The following is a 17,128-nucleotide window of genomic DNA, read 5'->3' as shown; positions in this document are numbered from 1 at the left end:
AAACTTCCCCAGCCCAGGAGGGATACTGCGCCATGCTCTGCTCCTTTGTGACCCCAGTTTAAAGGGCATGTGGTAGGATGAAGGGAGGGTGACCAGGCTGGCAGCTCTCGGTGCTCAAGCTATCCGGGCTGCAGAGCAGCCCATAAATGAGCATGGAAAGCTTCTGTAAGGCCCTCAAGCTTAATCCCACACTAGGCTTTAAAAACATCGATTTATGTCCAATTTTAAACCTTTTTTTAATGGTTTCCAATCGCTTTTTAACGGCTCTTTAAAATGTTTCTATCGCGCCAGTATAGTGGTATAACTGATCGGATCGGGTCAGTGTATGTGCTGATCGGTACGGTATTGGCCTCGCTCTCATCACATAGTGCCACCACTGGCCACCAGGGACCGAACTGGAAACTGATGCAGTGGTCAGGTAAACAGGAAAAGCGCCCCGAACTTTTTTTTATTTGTGGCGCAGTGGCGTGGAGCTCCGATCCGAGAGCTGAATGATGGCGAAGCATCAAAAATCAAATCAAAAGGTGCATGGACATGCAATGAGTCTATCAGCAAAAGGGCAGATGAAATTCCAGCATCAGAAAAGAACAAGAAGAAATCAGAAATCTTTTTTAAAAATCTCCAGACAGAACAGAATAGCAACCAGACGCACTGCAAAAGCAGAGTCAAAGTGTAAAATCAAAAAAGAATCAAATGGAGGAGGGACTCCTGGACTGATCCCACTCCTGCATTCTCCTCCAGCCTTCAATTGCTGCCTGCTGCTCCCAAATGCTTCTAGGGTCAAACACAGGGTCAAACAGTCAAAGGCCAAGTCACACCCCAAGCACCCACCACCACACCCACCCCCACCCAACACCCCCACCTACCTTGACTTTACATGTTTTACTCTCTTTACTGACTGCTGGCGATAGAGAGTGCAGCAATCAGCGCATCCTCAGCAGTCCCCACCAACATGGGTGCATGTCCGCCATATGATGGTCCATCAGCATCATCTCATCAATATCATCTCCATCCTCATCATCATCATCAGCAAATATCAATTTCAGCAATCAGTGGAAAAATACTGGGATGAGTAACTATCAGCTCAATCAGCCTATTGGCTTTTGGTTTTGATGGGATGTGGATGTGGCTGGCAATGGCTCATAACCATCACTCATCCTCATCAGAGCCATCCAGGCTCAGCATGCCCCACCCCACCCTTCAGTTCTGGCCCCCTGACCTGGGAAGCAGCTGCTGCCCCTGGCTCTCACACACACTGCTTTCCACTCTGTCTCCTGCTAGAGCTGCTGCTCTGCTCAGCACTCTCACTTTCAGTCACAAGTCAGTGTGTGTTATTCTGCACTCTTTATTAATTCATCACACACACATGGGGGGGACAATGCTACGGTAGCCAAGAAAGGCGAAGAAGAGACGGAATCAACAGGTGGGTTACAGGAGCACCCCCTGTGACATATAATACAGATAATTTCTGCAGGCTCTGACACAGAGCAGCTGTGCTCTCTGGTTCTATGGTTGGTGGTCTCTCTCACACTCCCTTGCCTAGGCAGCACTGATTCTATTTTTTTTTTAGAAATGGGAGGACTGAGGGAGAGATTCATTTTTTTTTTTTTTTTTGCCCTGGCTGATCGGGATCGGGCACACATGAGCGCAACAGCAGATGGTACAAATGCAATATGGAAGGTGGCATATACTGGTAACTTTTTTGCTGGCTGATTGACCTGGCTGGGCACCTGCAACACTAAGTACAAAGGACTGGGAGCCATGATTCATCCCTCAGTTCTTGGATGGTGCAATATGGCTGGTAACCATCTCTGCTGTCATGCAATCTCAAATGCAAAAGCAAAAGCAAAAAAAGCTGCTCGCTCTGTCTGCTGATGAATGAATATCTACACACAGTACACATAGTACGAAAAAACAAACAAACACAAAACCATGCCAAGGCATCTGCCATGCCATGGCAATCCAAAAAATCAGGAAAATGGCGTCCAGAGGCGAAGGAGTGACTGGCGTGACTACTGACATACCACAACCACCCGATTTTTTTTTTTTTGATTTTTGGGATCTGGGGATCTCACCGGAAGTTCCGGGGGGAGGGAGGGGAGGAACTGGGGGAGGATAGGAATAGCTAGCCACAGTGCAGCCAACGCTCGCGAAATCGCGCCTCCTCGGACCATGGACACCACACATTTAATGTGTTTTGTGTGTGGTGCGCGCGCTGATTTTTTAAAAAAAAAATTTGTTTAAAAACGGTTTATGCAAATTCGGAATAGTCCCGTAGTGTAGACGTACCCTAAGTTAGAGTAACCATATGGCTGCTCTGACTCTTTCTGTGCGCTGGGCAGGCCCCTGTCAAGCCTTAAACTTAGGAGATATGAAAGTCTAGATCCAACTTTGCTTCCAGCCCCCACTTCCTGGGCTCTGCCTCCTGAGAGGCCCAAAATACGGAGGGAGCATTTATTCAGGATATTCTGTTTCCTGTATTGTTGTTTGTACTTGTGAGGAAAGTGAATTTGTGGGGAAGTTTTTCATGTATTACTGAGCTTCTGTGTCCTCCCTATGTGCTAACATGTAACCCCCAGGTAGAGTGTCTAAAGGTACCTACATGGCCTCTTTGCATCTTCAGTTCTTTGGCTATATGGAAAAAAATCACTGAAAAATCACAGGCTCTTTACAGTAAATTACTTTTCTTATTGGACAAAGATATAGATTATTCTCTTAACAAAATTTCACAGAGCTGAATTCAGCCTTAGTGTAAATCTGGGTGCGCCCCTAGTGATGTCAAAAAGGAATTGCTCCTTTCTACACCAAGGCTAAAATTGGGTCTGAGAGAGAGAGAGTGTGTGTGTGTGTGTGAGTGTGAGAGAGCTCCTGCAATAGTGTGGGTTTCAAGACACATTTATCTGCCTTCTTTGCAATAGGAATGCAACCCCACGGCTGGGAGACATCCTTCAAAAACTGGCTCCCTTTCTGAAGATGTATGGAGAATATGTAAAGAACTTTGACAGAGCAATGGACATGGTGAACACATGGATGCAGCGATCATCTCCATTTAAAGATGTTGTTCAAAATGTACAGGTATAAAGCCATTCCTTTTACTACATCTCCAGCTTGATGGGATTTTAATTCTTTTTGCCTTTCCAGTTCTGGCACTCCACAGTGGGTTGCTGGGTAATGTTCCTATCATTCTGAAATATAAATATAGTAAAAATCCTTTCTTCTCCTTCTGCACGTGACATACATCACTACACAGGTGGAGTATTTCTCCAACAGGATTTGGGGACTCCCTGTAAGCCATAACAATAATGCCAAGTTACTCTAATTTTCGTCAGTTTTATTCCCTTTGTTTACAGAGATTTTAAAAACACTGAACGTATCTCCTTTATTATTGTAAAAACTTAATAGTGAGTTTGTCCCTAAGGCAAAAAAGGAATAGGAGAGGGATACTGTCAATATACATGTAAATTAATCTTTTTAAAATTCCTTTCCCTTCCTATTAATAAAACACTAATTTTAAAGTGAAAAATGTAAAGCCTAATACATATCTTGCTTTTCTTTGCTTGTTTGCAGTGGGCACCTCATTCTCCTTGGATGATGAAAGTAGAGCATTCAGTTTCATTTTTATTTCTAGTCAATTTAATTTTCTGGTGCTTATGCTGTAGCACAGAGCTCTTGTTTGGGCTAACGATTTTTCAGGCGAATGACTTACCTAAAACTGTCAATTGTAATGAAAAATAAACAATGAAATCCTTTCTGCTCACATCAATATGCTTTGTACATTTTTTTTCCCTGTTGCTTTCTTTGCATGAGTCTGGAGCCAGCCAAGTTAGGAATGTAGTTGAAGCCCAGCATATATGCAGGTGCAGGGAGAGCATCCACTGTTCTTTGCAAAGAACAGCGATTAGCAGGGAGAGGGTTAATGCTTTCTCTCTGTGCACAGAGGAAAGACCACAGCTGCATGCCTGAAATGCAGGGATGGTCCTGGTGGTAGGGCTGGCCCAGCTGTCATGATTCTTCCTCCCCTCCCCCCACCTGCAAGAGGAGAAGTGGGCCAGGGCTGGCTACCAATGTGAATCAGAAGCTCCTTCCTGGAGCCGGTGGAGAGGAAGGAGAGGAGAATATGAATTGGGAAAGTTGTCCTTCTTTTGTACTACAAATGCCCTTTTTTACCTCAGTCATCTGTCTAATCTTGGACTAAGCGAGGTTTTGATTATTCTGAGCGGGGTCTGAAAAGCTAAGTGCTCCTTTTGGTTGAAATTTGAGACTCTGGCACACGGGCCCCAAACGGCGCATTGCTTGTGTAATTTGTCTGAGAGGTCTGGAGTGTACTCCCTGCAGGGCTCCTTGATTCTTTCTGCTTGTGCTAGCAGACTGTCTCGGCTCACTTCCACTTTGCCCCTAATGCTCCAAACCTTCCCAGCCCAGTTCTCCAGAACAACGCACAACTGATCTTTACATTTTGATCTAAAAATCTGTTGTCCCTTTAAAACAGAGCAGTGTTGCCCAAGGCACAGTCCCACTGACTTCAGTTTGCATCTGGCCCCTTAGTGAAGGTTCCTTTCTCAAGCATATGGAAGCCCCACTGTAACTCATTATTTGTCTTACTTCCTGCAGCAAGGAGATGTATATTTCCCTAAAATTCTGCTATGTCTCCTCTGTCACATCACCAAACAGGCTAACCACACAAATGGTTCACATTAGCTGTCAGAGCCCACAAAACATGCCTGCAGCTATCTGCGATCATGAGTGTCCTCTGCTGCCCCATGAAAAGAGTTCTTGACAAGTAAGTTTAACACAGAGGTTATATCTGGAGCTTCAGTTCTGAAGCCCAGTGGTGGTAATCTAATGGCAACACTGTTAACTATTTCACTGCTGATTATTTTAGCAGAGATGTGCAGCTTGCTGGCTAGATCTCCAGCTGGTATGTCAATAGGCCCTGGTCTATTGCCTGAGGATTTACCCAGCATGTTTGTTCCGCAAATCTCAACTGCCTCTTTGGTGCCCTCTTTACCAGCTTTTCCTTTATCTTTGCCCCCATAGCTGTTGTGACACGCATTGTCATGGTCAGTACAAAAGCCTGTAGCCTCTCACAAAAGGAAAATGCAGCACAGCGTAAAACAAATAGGATTTAATGTCAGCATATGAGCTACTGAACTGATTGTGTTTATTTTCATATTTAATTAATTTCAAACCTGACATTTTCATTTTAAATGAAGCTGCCGTAGGATTTCCTGTCTCTGATGCCAGCACATCAAAGAACCCAGGAACCTTGCTACAGAGAATTAGTTCCACCTTTCCATGGAGTGGGGATAGAGTGGTGGGCGGGGACTTCAATTACAGATAGAGAATGTCCAGTGGTTTAATGTGATTTCTGTTAGTTAGTCCTTTGACCTTTGGCCTTGCTTTGCAAAACACCACTTGAAATGTGTTGTAATTCTTCAGAAATGCACTGTCACCCATGTTTTATTGCTTAATTATGAAATTCCATGCAGGTTGTTAATAGCACTCTAGGGATTGTTGAATGGCATCGTTTTTCAGGTTGAGGAATTAGCAATAATTAAATTGAGCTCATAAACACCTGACCTTTTTTACTGCAAAAAGCCATAACTGATCACAAGCTATTGATTGTTTACTTTAGGCAACCTTAAAGATAAATACATCCTGATGTTACCATTATATCCAACTTCTGGGGCTCAATCCTGCTAGGTGTTGAGTGCCCCCAATGCCTATTACAGGCTCAAACCTTACATTGCTGACCAAAATGACACACTGATTTTTCTGAAGTCATAGGAGATTTGTACAATCTCCTGTCTTAACAGAGAGACTGCTTTGTGAGAACTCGCTTTTCATGCACATCTGGTACCGTTGCCGAGGTTTTTTTTTAGTATTCACAGGTTTCACACCATTCTGCAGCCCGGCTCTCACTTGAATTTGTTTAACGCCGAACTTTGAAATACCCGTTGCTTCCTTTTAGATGAAATGGATTCTGAAGATGAGAGACATGGTGCTTTATTCTTAGTTGTAGCAGTAGAGCTGGGCAAAACACTTGCATGTAAAATCTCACCAGTTTCTTCCCCACCCCATTCTTTGTCCAAATGTTGAATTTTTCAAATTTTCACATCTTCATTAATTATTGATTTGTCTAAAAGTAACACCCACTGACTCTGAATAGGGGACATACAAATAGATTGTAAGAAATGATCCCTGCCCTTAAGAGTTTACAATCTAACTAAAACAAGATTACAACTCACCCTCTTGTTGCAACGAACACATAGAAGAAATGGTGTGTGGGTGGCTATCACTAGAAGGAAAAGTGACTACATAAGAAGTGGTTGTATGGATTAATTAATTGTATATGCATTAAGAGAAAACAAAGCACCTGATTTTCACTGGAGTCTAAGTTTGACTTCCTCTTATATACTGAGACCTGTCTATGTTCACTTTGGTGCACTAATGAGTCTACATGAAATGGAAGCAATTGGGTTTTTGTGATTGCAGATTCTATCAGCTGTGCTTGAGTTTACAGGAGTTAGCAAACCATGTGTGTACATGTACTATCACACAAACACTTGCATAAATAAAAGAGTTATATAAAATACCCCCCTGTTTAGCCATGATCAGTTGGCAGTTTTCTGTGGGCGTCCTAGTAGAAGTGAATTTTAATGAAGGATTAGAAGGATGACCAGGTATTGGCTTTGAGGACTAGTTTGAAGATGCTGTTGGAGGCATGATAGAGGAAGATGTGAAGATGCTTGTTGGGGAATTGGGCAAAAGGGCAACAGAGCATGTCATCCTTGTGGGGGGATGCATGATGCAGTAAGATACAAAAGCGAATAAGGGAGTAGTATAATTCTCCATTTTACTTCTCTCTTCCTGGAATCTTTAATTCTTTCCCTCCCAATCGTGGCATCTGAGAAATGTTATGCTGTAGAACTCTGAAAGATAATAAATTTAGCTCAGCCACTATAAACAGCAATTGTGTTCGGTACATGGTGACAGATTATTTTTAAAGTAAATTTACATCTTTGAATTACTGGAAAGATGGCTAATATTTTCTGTCAGGCATTTGTCTCATTATCTCCCAGAATCCGGCAAGTCAGCATTATGTCTTCAGCTGTAATATTTATGAGAAATATTGGAAATACTTGACACAAGCATCTTTTGGCTGAGGAATAGAATACAGAAAATAATGTGGTGGGTTGAGGAGATGCTAGTATTCAAACAGAAATATATGACTTGACCAAAACTTGGTCCAAAGGATTTATTTTACTAGGTAGGCTGAAGTAGTAATTCCATAGAGGAAAGATGTGTTTGTAGTTAAGAGACTACAATTGAGGAGTTGTGGATTGAGGAGTTGTGGGTTCAGTTCATGGCTCTTCCAGAGACTTCCCATGTGCCATGGAACCAATTACTTAATCTTTCACTGCCTCACTTTGCACACCTGTAAAACAGGTATATTACTTCCTTACCATGAATATTGTGAATATAAATACTTGGCATAGTATAAGTACCATGATGATTGGGGCATGATGAGTGCCTTGATAGGTAACCATTTAATAAAGTAATATGCATGCTCAGTCTTTAAACCAACCCCAGATTGGTTAAGTGAAACAGGGATGCAGTGTCATGCTTTAGAAGCTTATACAAATGACTTTTATTTTCAGTCTTTGTGCTGTTTGTACAATAAATGTTAATAAGGGAGAAGAAGTATTTTTGTGCCCCTGTGTTTATTGCATTAGTCATATGATTTCTGATTCCACTTGGTCTCCTAGGGCCAAGTTCTAACAAAGGACCCACAAAAAGTCTTGTACACACCAACACAGGAGAATTTTTTTATAAAAAACAGGAGAATGACTGTAAATTTATAACAATTGGTAGAGAAGTAAGGGCCAACTGTCTACATTAAACACTTCTTAAAAACTGACTAGATTTTAGATTGACAGTGTCCCTTTATTTGTGTGGGTGTAAATGTGATTTTTTTTATTGCAGTTTGAGTTGGGGAAAAAAACATACAAAGAAACAACATAATCCTTACATAATTGTTTTCTGTGAGTTACAGAAACAGGATGTGTGTGGGAACCTGACATTGCAGCATCACATGCTTGAGCCTGTGCAGAGAATTCCTCGCTATGAGCTTCTTCTAAAGGATTATCTAAAGAAACTTCCAGAAGAGTCTCCAGACAGGAAGGATGCTGAAAGTAAGTGTAGCTTCCATGATCTGCATCATGAATGTGAACCATGTTGTTGGGAGGAATCATGTTCTTGTGTAGTCTTGACTTCAAAGTTCAAATGTTGTTAACAGTAAATGAGACAATTGTAGATGCATAGACTGAATTAACTGTTTGAACATGGCAGAGAAGCTATGCTAGATGGAAATCACAGTTCTAAAAATCAGGACAACTTTACCAAATAAGCAATGACAGAATACTGTAGTCTATACCAGAGACACAAGACATTAAATTACCTTTATGGTGGTTTGGTGGAGGAAAACAGAAATTGTCTGAAATGTGAGTATTTTCTAGGGATTTGGGACCACATGACATTAAGCTGGGAGGGAAAAAGAATATTCCTTTATTGATTTACAACAGCTTGGAATCATCTCAAGAAATGCAACGCATGTAGGCCCTGATTCAGCAAAGCACTTCAGCACATGTGTAAAAGGTCTTAACTGGGACTTAAATTACAGTTTTATGAAAGGGAAATGGTTCCTAAATTGTCAGTTTTCCCCTTTATGTGCTGTTTTGCTTCTTGTCTGGACTTGTAAATAGAACAGGATAAAATGAAATATCATTTACATGCCTGCTAAGCATGCAAATGTGATTCCATGTATCAAGACTTACAAATGTTCCATTTAATTCAGGGGAGCGCAGAATTCAGCAGGTCTTTCGCAGCGGAAACTTATATATCAGGAAAATAAAAATTGTGCTATTAACTGATAGATTTAAGAATGTATAACTGCTGCTACCTTTATTGCAGAATCGCTGGAGCTCATTTCTACGGCAGCAAACCATTCAAATGCAGCCATCCGAAAGATGGTGAGTAGAAATTCTGTAATGGAATCATGAGGTGACCCATTAACTGAGATCCTTGGTTCAGTCAATTATTCTCTTATTGCCACATCTTCCATTAAAGAAAGGCTTTAGTTCTGGGGAAATTATATCAGACTTAAATAGAAATTGAGGAGCCTTATACCTGTGTTCCATAAATGCTCCTACCATTGTTACCACACACTGAAGTTTTTGTGTGTCAAGATTTCATATACCTCACATCAGTCTCAAAACAGAGGCAGTTGAGGAATGTGGGAGAGATGAGGAAGAAATATTTGCAAAAAAAGTCTTTGTTTTGCACTGAAAAATTTTGAAACTAGAAATTTTTTTTGACCAGTTCAACTCAAAGTGTGCCTGCAATTTTTCACATGTAATTTTTTGGGCATACAAAACCTCTTTATTTGTGCCTAGTCTTTATATGCGTAACACAGTGGTCCCCAACCTTTTCGTCTGGTGGGCGCCAGACGAAGGACCGTGGCGGCGGTGGAGCATCCGCTGAAATGCCGCCAAATTTCTGCGGCATTTTGGCAGCGATGCCTCTCGATGACGTCGCTTGTCGGCGGCAAGCAGCGTCATCAAGAGGCGTTGCCACCGAAACGCCGCTGAAATTCGGCGGCATTTCGGCAGATGCTCCACCGCCGGCCAGGACGCGGGCGCATTTAGATGCCCCCGCGGGCACCGCGTTGGGGATCCCTGGCGTAACAACGTCTAGTGTGCATATTCAAAGTTGCAGACATCACTTTTGAAAATGTAGTCCTATGTATCTAAAGTTGGGCCACCAGAATTAGAGATGACTTTACATTACCCTCCTAAAACATAGGGTCACATTTTCAGTGAGACTTCAAGCTGGCCTCCACAGACCTGTTTGTACACTAACAATTCTGCACAGTTAAAATAAGGGAGGGGGGGCGGTTTGTATTTGCAGATCGTATCACTTGTGTGTATGCATGTGGATGGAGGTCTAAAACACTAAATGCTACTGTTCATGCCTATGGATTATTTGTGGATGCAGCATCATTGTTGTTTTCAAAATCAGACCTGTAGTATTCTATGTAACAGTAAAATGATCTCAAGAAAACACCCTTTATTCTATAAAGGGCATACTATCCTCTCTTTTAAAGGTTGTTTTTGCATAAAAATGTTTGGAAAAAACACTCAAAATTACCGCCATACATTTTCACCCTACGTAATTTGTATTATATTTTTCATTTCTGATTGCCTTATAATATGGTTTCTATTTTCCCCCATCTATATATCTGGCATTCTCTACCTTTTTCTCATGCTCTTGCTACTTTGAGTAAAATAATTCCAGACAATATGTTGAATAACACACTTGCACCTCAGTCTGTCCAAACTAGAGGAATTAGTTGTAGCTTCCTCTTGTCAGCATGGCTGGATGACACATTATCAAATCCCCACTTCCTCCATCCCCGAGACATCATCAGACTACTTTTCCTCTTGCTGGTAACCAGCTAATGTCTGAGTCCTTTCACATGTAAAAGGGTTCAGGAACCATCTATTTCTGTTTGATTTCTGTTCTTTCCTAGCTTTTCTCTCCTATAGCTTTTGGTATAAATGTTATCAAATTTGTGTCTACCTTCTCCGCTGCTGGTAGCAATTATTTCACTAGGCTCTAGGGCCACAAACACCAGGTATTTGTGCTTATAGTGGAGGAACATATTTTATAGACCTTCATTACATCCTGTATGTGAAGCAACCACCCCATTACCACACTGGTGGGTATTATATAGAAATATAAAGGAATAATGCAACTATCAGGGGATGTATGGAAATAGAACTTACCAAGATATTCCTCTCAACTCTGAGTGGTCCGCAAAGAAATCTGGGGTGAAGGTCATTTACTTTATTCCACCTAACTATAGCTGGCAAGACCCTGAGGTCCTTACTCAGTTTTAAACCAGGAAATTCCCACTGTAGGCAGTGAGTTCCTCTACAGTTAATGGGATTTGCCTGAGCTAACACTTAGGAAAAACTAAATGAAGAGCTCAGGATTTGGCCCAGTGGCTCATGAATTTGTTTTGTCCCCTAACACGGAAACTTGTTATCCCCAGGATGCCCTCTTTTACTGCCGTGCAAGGATTGAGGCACAAGAAGTGCTTTTGGACTGTAGAGGGAGAAGATAGGGGTCATACAGGGCCGTGTAGCATATGGTGGAATACCCACTGCTAAAGGCTGTATCCCAAATGTGCACTGGAAGTAGCATGCAAGCCTGCTGCTAATGTATGGATCAGCAGACAAGATCAGGCCTTAAACATAATACAACCAAAAGGAGGGCAAGAACTCTAGCAAAATGCTCTAATTCCTAGATCTGGATTAAAAAAATCTCGTCAATTTCCCTTTCATAGGTTCACAACTTTTGTAGCAATGGAAGAAATTATAACGGTTGCTTCAAAATTTGAGTACAATAATGTATCTTGCCTAGCATACAGATAACTCTTAGGATTTTGTACTGCCCACTACCATAAGATTGTCTGAGCTCCTCCTACTCAAAATGGATTGGTAATAGTGGATTTCAAGGGGCCTTGGGCTTGTCTCTCTTTTTGGAACATAAAAACTCTGCTTGGACTATGGCCTTTTGGTTGGTTGGTTGACTTGTTTGTTTCGGGTCTTATTGTTTTTGTTTTTGCTTTGCTGTTTATAAATGTGATTTATTTTTGGAGTGGGGAGGGGGATGTCTGTTATCTATGACAGAGTGCCTTAATTGAATGAGAGAACACTGTACCAAACTTTATTAAGCACTTCCAAAACCCCAGTTTCATATGCATGAGCAAATTCAGATGTTTAGTGCACAGGGGCTTGTATGTGACTTTTTTTTTTTTTAAACGTATCCATAAAAGACTTTGATGGAGCATATCTACCAGCTTGCAGTTTAAATGAACGGAAACTCCCCAAACACGATTGTTTGGCTGATTTTGCAACTGCTTGGAGATTTAAGAATCTTTCCTGTTTCAATTTGTTAAAGCTATTGAAAAACTGTAGTAGTAAATGCCGGTGGATGAACTAGACAACTTTACAAGACTGGTCAATGAGCAAGGAAATTAAGAATGTTTACAGGGTTGAATATAAAGCAGGCATGTGGTGGTGGTTGTGCTGTAGAGTTGAAATTCACTCCTGTGGAAAGATCCTCACCACTGTTTATGCAACAGTTAAGTTACCCTAAAACCATATTTTGAGAATTTATGTAGGACTTAAGTGCTGCATAGGCTTTGTGCTGGCCCTCATAGGGTAAATTTTACCCTACCGGGGTGGGGGGGCAGTTCTTCACACTCGGCATAGGAATACAGAGTTCCTCTATCGAGCCACCATAAGCTCAGGTGCTAGAATCTTGCAACCAATGCAGAGTAATTATGTGCATGGTGCTGGCAGGTGGATCTCATTAGCACGGATGAGAATACAAGAGAGGGTGGAGTATTGATCTGAGACTGAGAGTTGGAATAGAAGAGATGACACATGGAAACACAGGAATCGCCAGACTTTTGGAGAAAGCGTAGGCTGAGATTTATATTGTGTTACTGTTGGGTTACCATTAAAGCCAAACTCCAAGAAAGAGTTAAGTGTAAACTACACTCTGTGTGTGTGAGCTCTGTTTGGAACAGGGTAGGAACTCCTGCTGCTCACAGTGTGCTGCTGGTTCATTCACTGACTATGCTGGACGTAACATCCTTGCTTTCATTGATACGTGTTTAATATCGAATAGGAAAGAGCCAAAACCATCCAGATAATTTCAAATAGACTGACCAAAACATGCAATTGTTATATTTCAAGCAAAGAGTGACACAAAAGTGAGCACAGTAAAGAAGTGAGACTGTTGAAGGGTATGGAACAGCAATATATTTTTGAAGTTAAATCTTTCATCCTCCTCTATAATGTATTCGTTTCCAGGCTTATTTGGATAGTACTCACAAAAAATGATATTTTGGGTAACAGAGAAGTGAAGTAACTTTAACAAAAATTGCTGATTGGGTAGACATTACGTTCTGCACTTACAGGAAAAGATGCACAAACTGTTAGAAGTATATGAGCGACTTGGGGGTGAAGAGGATATCGTTAACCCAGCCAATGAACTCATTAAAGAAGGCCATATCCAGAAACTCTCAGCTAAGAATGGCACAGCTCAGGATAGGTACTTGTATCTGGTGAGTTTCTTTGCAATTTATTCACACTCATGTATTCAATGTTACTGCTATGAAACATTCTCTCCTTTCCTCTCTCTGATCACAGTCCAAAATGCAGTGGCCAGCTCTGCCCAGATGCCCCTCCACCCTCTCTTCTCCTTAGATTTTTCTTTCCCGTTTGATTTGTTTAACTCTCTGAAACACGTTGTGTAAAAATGAACTGCATTAGATTATTTATAATAGTGGCATTTTGTTATGAGACACCAGAGCGCTGACCCCGAGTCATGATGCTTTGCAATCAAAATGTGGATCCCTTCCTATCTGTATCATCTAGCCCAGGGGTGGCCAACCTGTGGCTCCAGAGGCTCTTCAGAAGTTAATATGCAATTCCTTGTATAGGCACCGACTCCGGGGCTGGAGCTACAGGTGCCAACTTTCCAGTGTGCCGGGGGTGGGGGTGGGGAGTGTGTGCTCACTGCTCAACCCCTGGCTCTGCTACAGGCCCTTCCTCCACTCCACTCCTTCCCGCCCCCTCCCCTCAGGCTGCCGTGCCCTCACTCCTCCCCCATCCCCCTCAGAGCCTCCTGCTCACCACGAAACAGCTGATTGGGAGGTGCGAGGAGGGAGCGGGAGGTGCTGATCACTAGGGCTGCCAGTGGGTGTGATGCACTGGGAGTGGGGGGGGGAGCTGATGGGGGGCTGCTGACTTACTATGGCTCTTTGGCAATGTACATTGATAAATTCTGGCTGCTGCTCAGGCTGCCCACCCCTGATCTTGTACATATCTTTTCTCCACTACAGTTTAACAGCATGGTGTTATACTGTGTGCCAAAACTGAGGCTGATAGGCCAGAAGTTCAGTGTTCGAGAAAAGATGGACATTGCGGGCTTGCAGGTTGGTATCTACTTTTTGTGCTTAATCGCAGTTCTTCTCTATAGCCAAAAGGGCAGTGACGCATTGGCTTTGGGGCTGATGCCAGTCCATGGCTGGAAGTTGATAATACTCCTGACTATAAGGCAGCTAGACTTCATCACAGAATTATCTGCCTGTGCTAGTCCATTAGCTAATTCTGTCACCCTGGGGAGCTAGGCTGTCAGTAACAGTGCAACTCCGATTAAGTTGATGGTGTCACAGCAATCAGCTTTTTCACTCTTCAGCTTGGGGTTTGGTTTGGAAATGAGCTCAAACTTCGAGGCCGAAGGGCTGGTAAAATGTTGTCAGGAAACCAAAATTAGTTCAGTATCCTCAAGAGAAGTACCAATAAATGCTGGTGTCCATGGACTGGTTCAGACATCTGTGAGCTAATGCACTAGTTTCCTACACTCCTGTCAGATGGACTGTGGAATTTAACAGTCAGGTATATTTCCTCTGTTACCTCATCAATAGAAATATTGTGCTGCATGTTTTCTATGCTGACCTCTTGACATACTTCATCAAGTGATCAAAAGTTCTGAGTGTGAGAATTGCATACAACAGAATTGCCAATAACTGTGGCTAGTATAAAGTGGAAACAGGGGCATCTCTCTCAATTATACATCATTGTAAAATACGCGATACGACTCCTTCAGACCCAGGTTTACCACACGGTCATTCAAACCTGGGAGAGGATATAGCAGCTCATTACACATACCTCAATTGGAAGCTCTTACTGAGTGTGTGTGACTTTGAGCATAGGTAGGCAAGTAAGGTCCCTGACTGCTGCTGCTTCCCCTCCTGCACAGATTGCTGTGAGATGAATGGGAAGGGGCAGGGAAAAGGCGAAATTTTGTCTGCACCCAACTTACAATGTAAACTTTTTGTGGTATGGGACCAGATCCTGTCCTGTGTTTGTACAATGCCTCACACAGTGGGATCTGGTTCCATGACTGCATCTCCTCTAGGCACTACCACAATACTAATAATACATAATAATAATAATGAAAAGAATCCCTCCATCATTTTAAGCTTTCTGCTCTATTATTTTTGATAGTCACCCCAGCTTGGATGTTTAGATGGTTGAATGTAGTGTTTGGGAATAGTTATAATGAAAAATATAAACTATCAACTTGCTTTTTCCAGGTCCAGGAAATTGTCAAGCAAAATGTGACTCATACATTTTCGATAACAGGAAAAAAGAGATCCTTGGAACTCCAAGCTAGGTACAATGTTTCTTCTGACTTCCAAAGTCTGTGAATAGGCACACTTTATTTCTGAGATAGGGACATGACTATGCTAGAATGACCTCGTTTCAGACCATGAGATCAATAACAAACATGATAAATTACACTGCAGGTAATTTTCTGCTGTTAAATCAAAGCATATTAAAGTGCAACATTGATTTGCATTCATTATTAAACAAACAGCTTATAATGGGCTGGTAGATTGAATTCCAGCACCATGTCATGAATTTTGGTAATTATTATTTAAGGTCAACATTATGAATGTTTATAAGGAAGCTGGTGTAAAAGTTAAAATTGTTTCTGGAAATAAAACTGTGAGAATATCAATATTTTGACTTACTGAAAATACTAAATTTAGAGCAAATGTATCTTGTCTTTTCTTTTTACAGGACAGAAGAGGAGAAGAGAGAATGGATTCAGGTTAATAAAAAAACATTGTTATACTGACGGAAATCCCCATGTATCCAGCTCATTTCATTGATAACATTCTCAGATTTGGATTATGAACAAATGGAAGTTGTATGTAAGAAATAAGGCAGGGTGACCTGGAGGGCTTAGTATGGAGTAGGAAGTCCTGCATTCTAATCATGGCTCTGCCACTGACTTTGCTGTCTATCTTTGTGTAATCCACTTTGTCTCTCTGCCACAGTCACCCCATCTCTAAAATGAGGACAGCAATCCCTAAGTGCAGTTAGGAGGAGAGGTCAGCTCCACCAGCCGCAAGAGAAGACCCTGGTTTCTGAGATTAGTTAGTACGTACCTTGCAAGTGGAAGACTGATAGAAGACTAAAAATCTTGTAAGAACAAAGAATTGTGACAGTTAGTTTATCCGCCTCTCAGTTTTCCACTAGAGCAAAGATTCTGCCAGTTTTCCTGAACCAGAATTTTTCCAGGACACACTTTGTGACCCATACTTCTGTCTTCCCCTGGCTTTTTTTTTCAGGTCATTCAAGCAACAATTGAAAAACATAAACAGAACAGTGAAACATTTAAGGCTTTTAATAGCTCCTTTTCTCAAGAAGATGAGCATCTTCCAGACTCTTCGGTAAGCATGAATGATAATTCTGCCTGTCCTTATTTTTCATAAGTATTTTCCACTGGCCTTTTTCCTGGACTCATATGCAACTAATTTTTTTTTAACACTATAGTCCTATTCTTGATTTTTATATTACATTGTTATGCAGTGCAGACCCATTTTTCTGAGTCTCAAATTTATGTCAGTCATGGTTATCCAGCCATGCAGGTATGGAATCAAATTACCTAGGGTAATTCAGTGCAGTGATCTATCAGTCATGTTTTCCAGACCAGTAGCTTATTTGGCATAAGAGGTATAATTCTTCAGTGTTCTGAGTGGTTGGCTGTCTGGAATGAAGTTTGTGCAACTGAGTGGTTTTGCACACTATCTTTTTTGAGCAATGCATTTTGTTGGGAGTTTCTTCCCAGCTGCATAACTCTTACAGAATAGTCCTATAGAATTGAATAGAAAAAGGTAACTTTTGCAGAGTTTTGTAATGGTAACATCCTAAAAAATTTAATAGAGAATGATATGTAGATCCTTGCAATAGAGTTTTATGTGATTGTTCAAAAACACCTGTAGAGAGCCACCTTTATTAAATTCTGCACATTTTAAGAGCAGTGTCTATATTAATTTTTATAAGGGTTCATCATGTTTAAATTCTGTAGGACTTTTCCATAAGGGAAGTGGCCCCTCTGGTACTTGGTTTCAGGCAGTCACTCGAAATTGATAATGATAAAGACCAAGGCCAGGGTCACTTTAAAAAAAAAACAA

The 17,128-nt window shown here is 41.5% G+C and overlaps 1 protein-coding gene across 2 annotated transcripts in view; it reads left to right on the top strand.

Annotated features, from left to right (window-relative positions):
• The window catches only part of FGD3 (FYVE, RhoGEF and PH domain containing 3), a 183,433-nt gene that overhangs the window by 126,929 nt on the left and 39,376 nt on the right, over window positions 1-17,128 (top strand). For both annotated transcript variants that reach the window (XM_039481891.1, XM_039481892.1), the window contains exons 7-14: window positions 2,919-3,075; window positions 8,057-8,195; window positions 8,974-9,032; window positions 13,055-13,201; window positions 13,982-14,074; window positions 15,239-15,318; window positions 15,729-15,759; window positions 16,283-16,384. In XM_039481891.1, the coding sequence (XP_039337825.1) occupies window positions 2,919-3,075; window positions 8,057-8,195; window positions 8,974-9,032; window positions 13,055-13,201; window positions 13,982-14,074; window positions 15,239-15,318; window positions 15,729-15,759; window positions 16,283-16,384 (808 nt within the window). The remainder of the gene's footprint in view (window positions 1-2,918; window positions 3,076-8,056; window positions 8,196-8,973; window positions 9,033-13,054; window positions 13,202-13,981; window positions 14,075-15,238; window positions 15,319-15,728; window positions 15,760-16,282; window positions 16,385-17,128) is intronic.

This window comes from Mauremys reevesii, linkage group 7, assembly GCF_016161935.1.
Source record: "Mauremys reevesii isolate NIE-2019 linkage group 7, ASM1616193v1, whole genome shotgun sequence".
NCBI lineage: Eukaryota > Metazoa > Chordata > Testudines > Geoemydidae > Mauremys > Mauremys reevesii.
The sequence above is the reverse complement of the archived record's forward strand: the minus strand, read 5'-3'. Positions and strand labels throughout refer to the sequence as shown.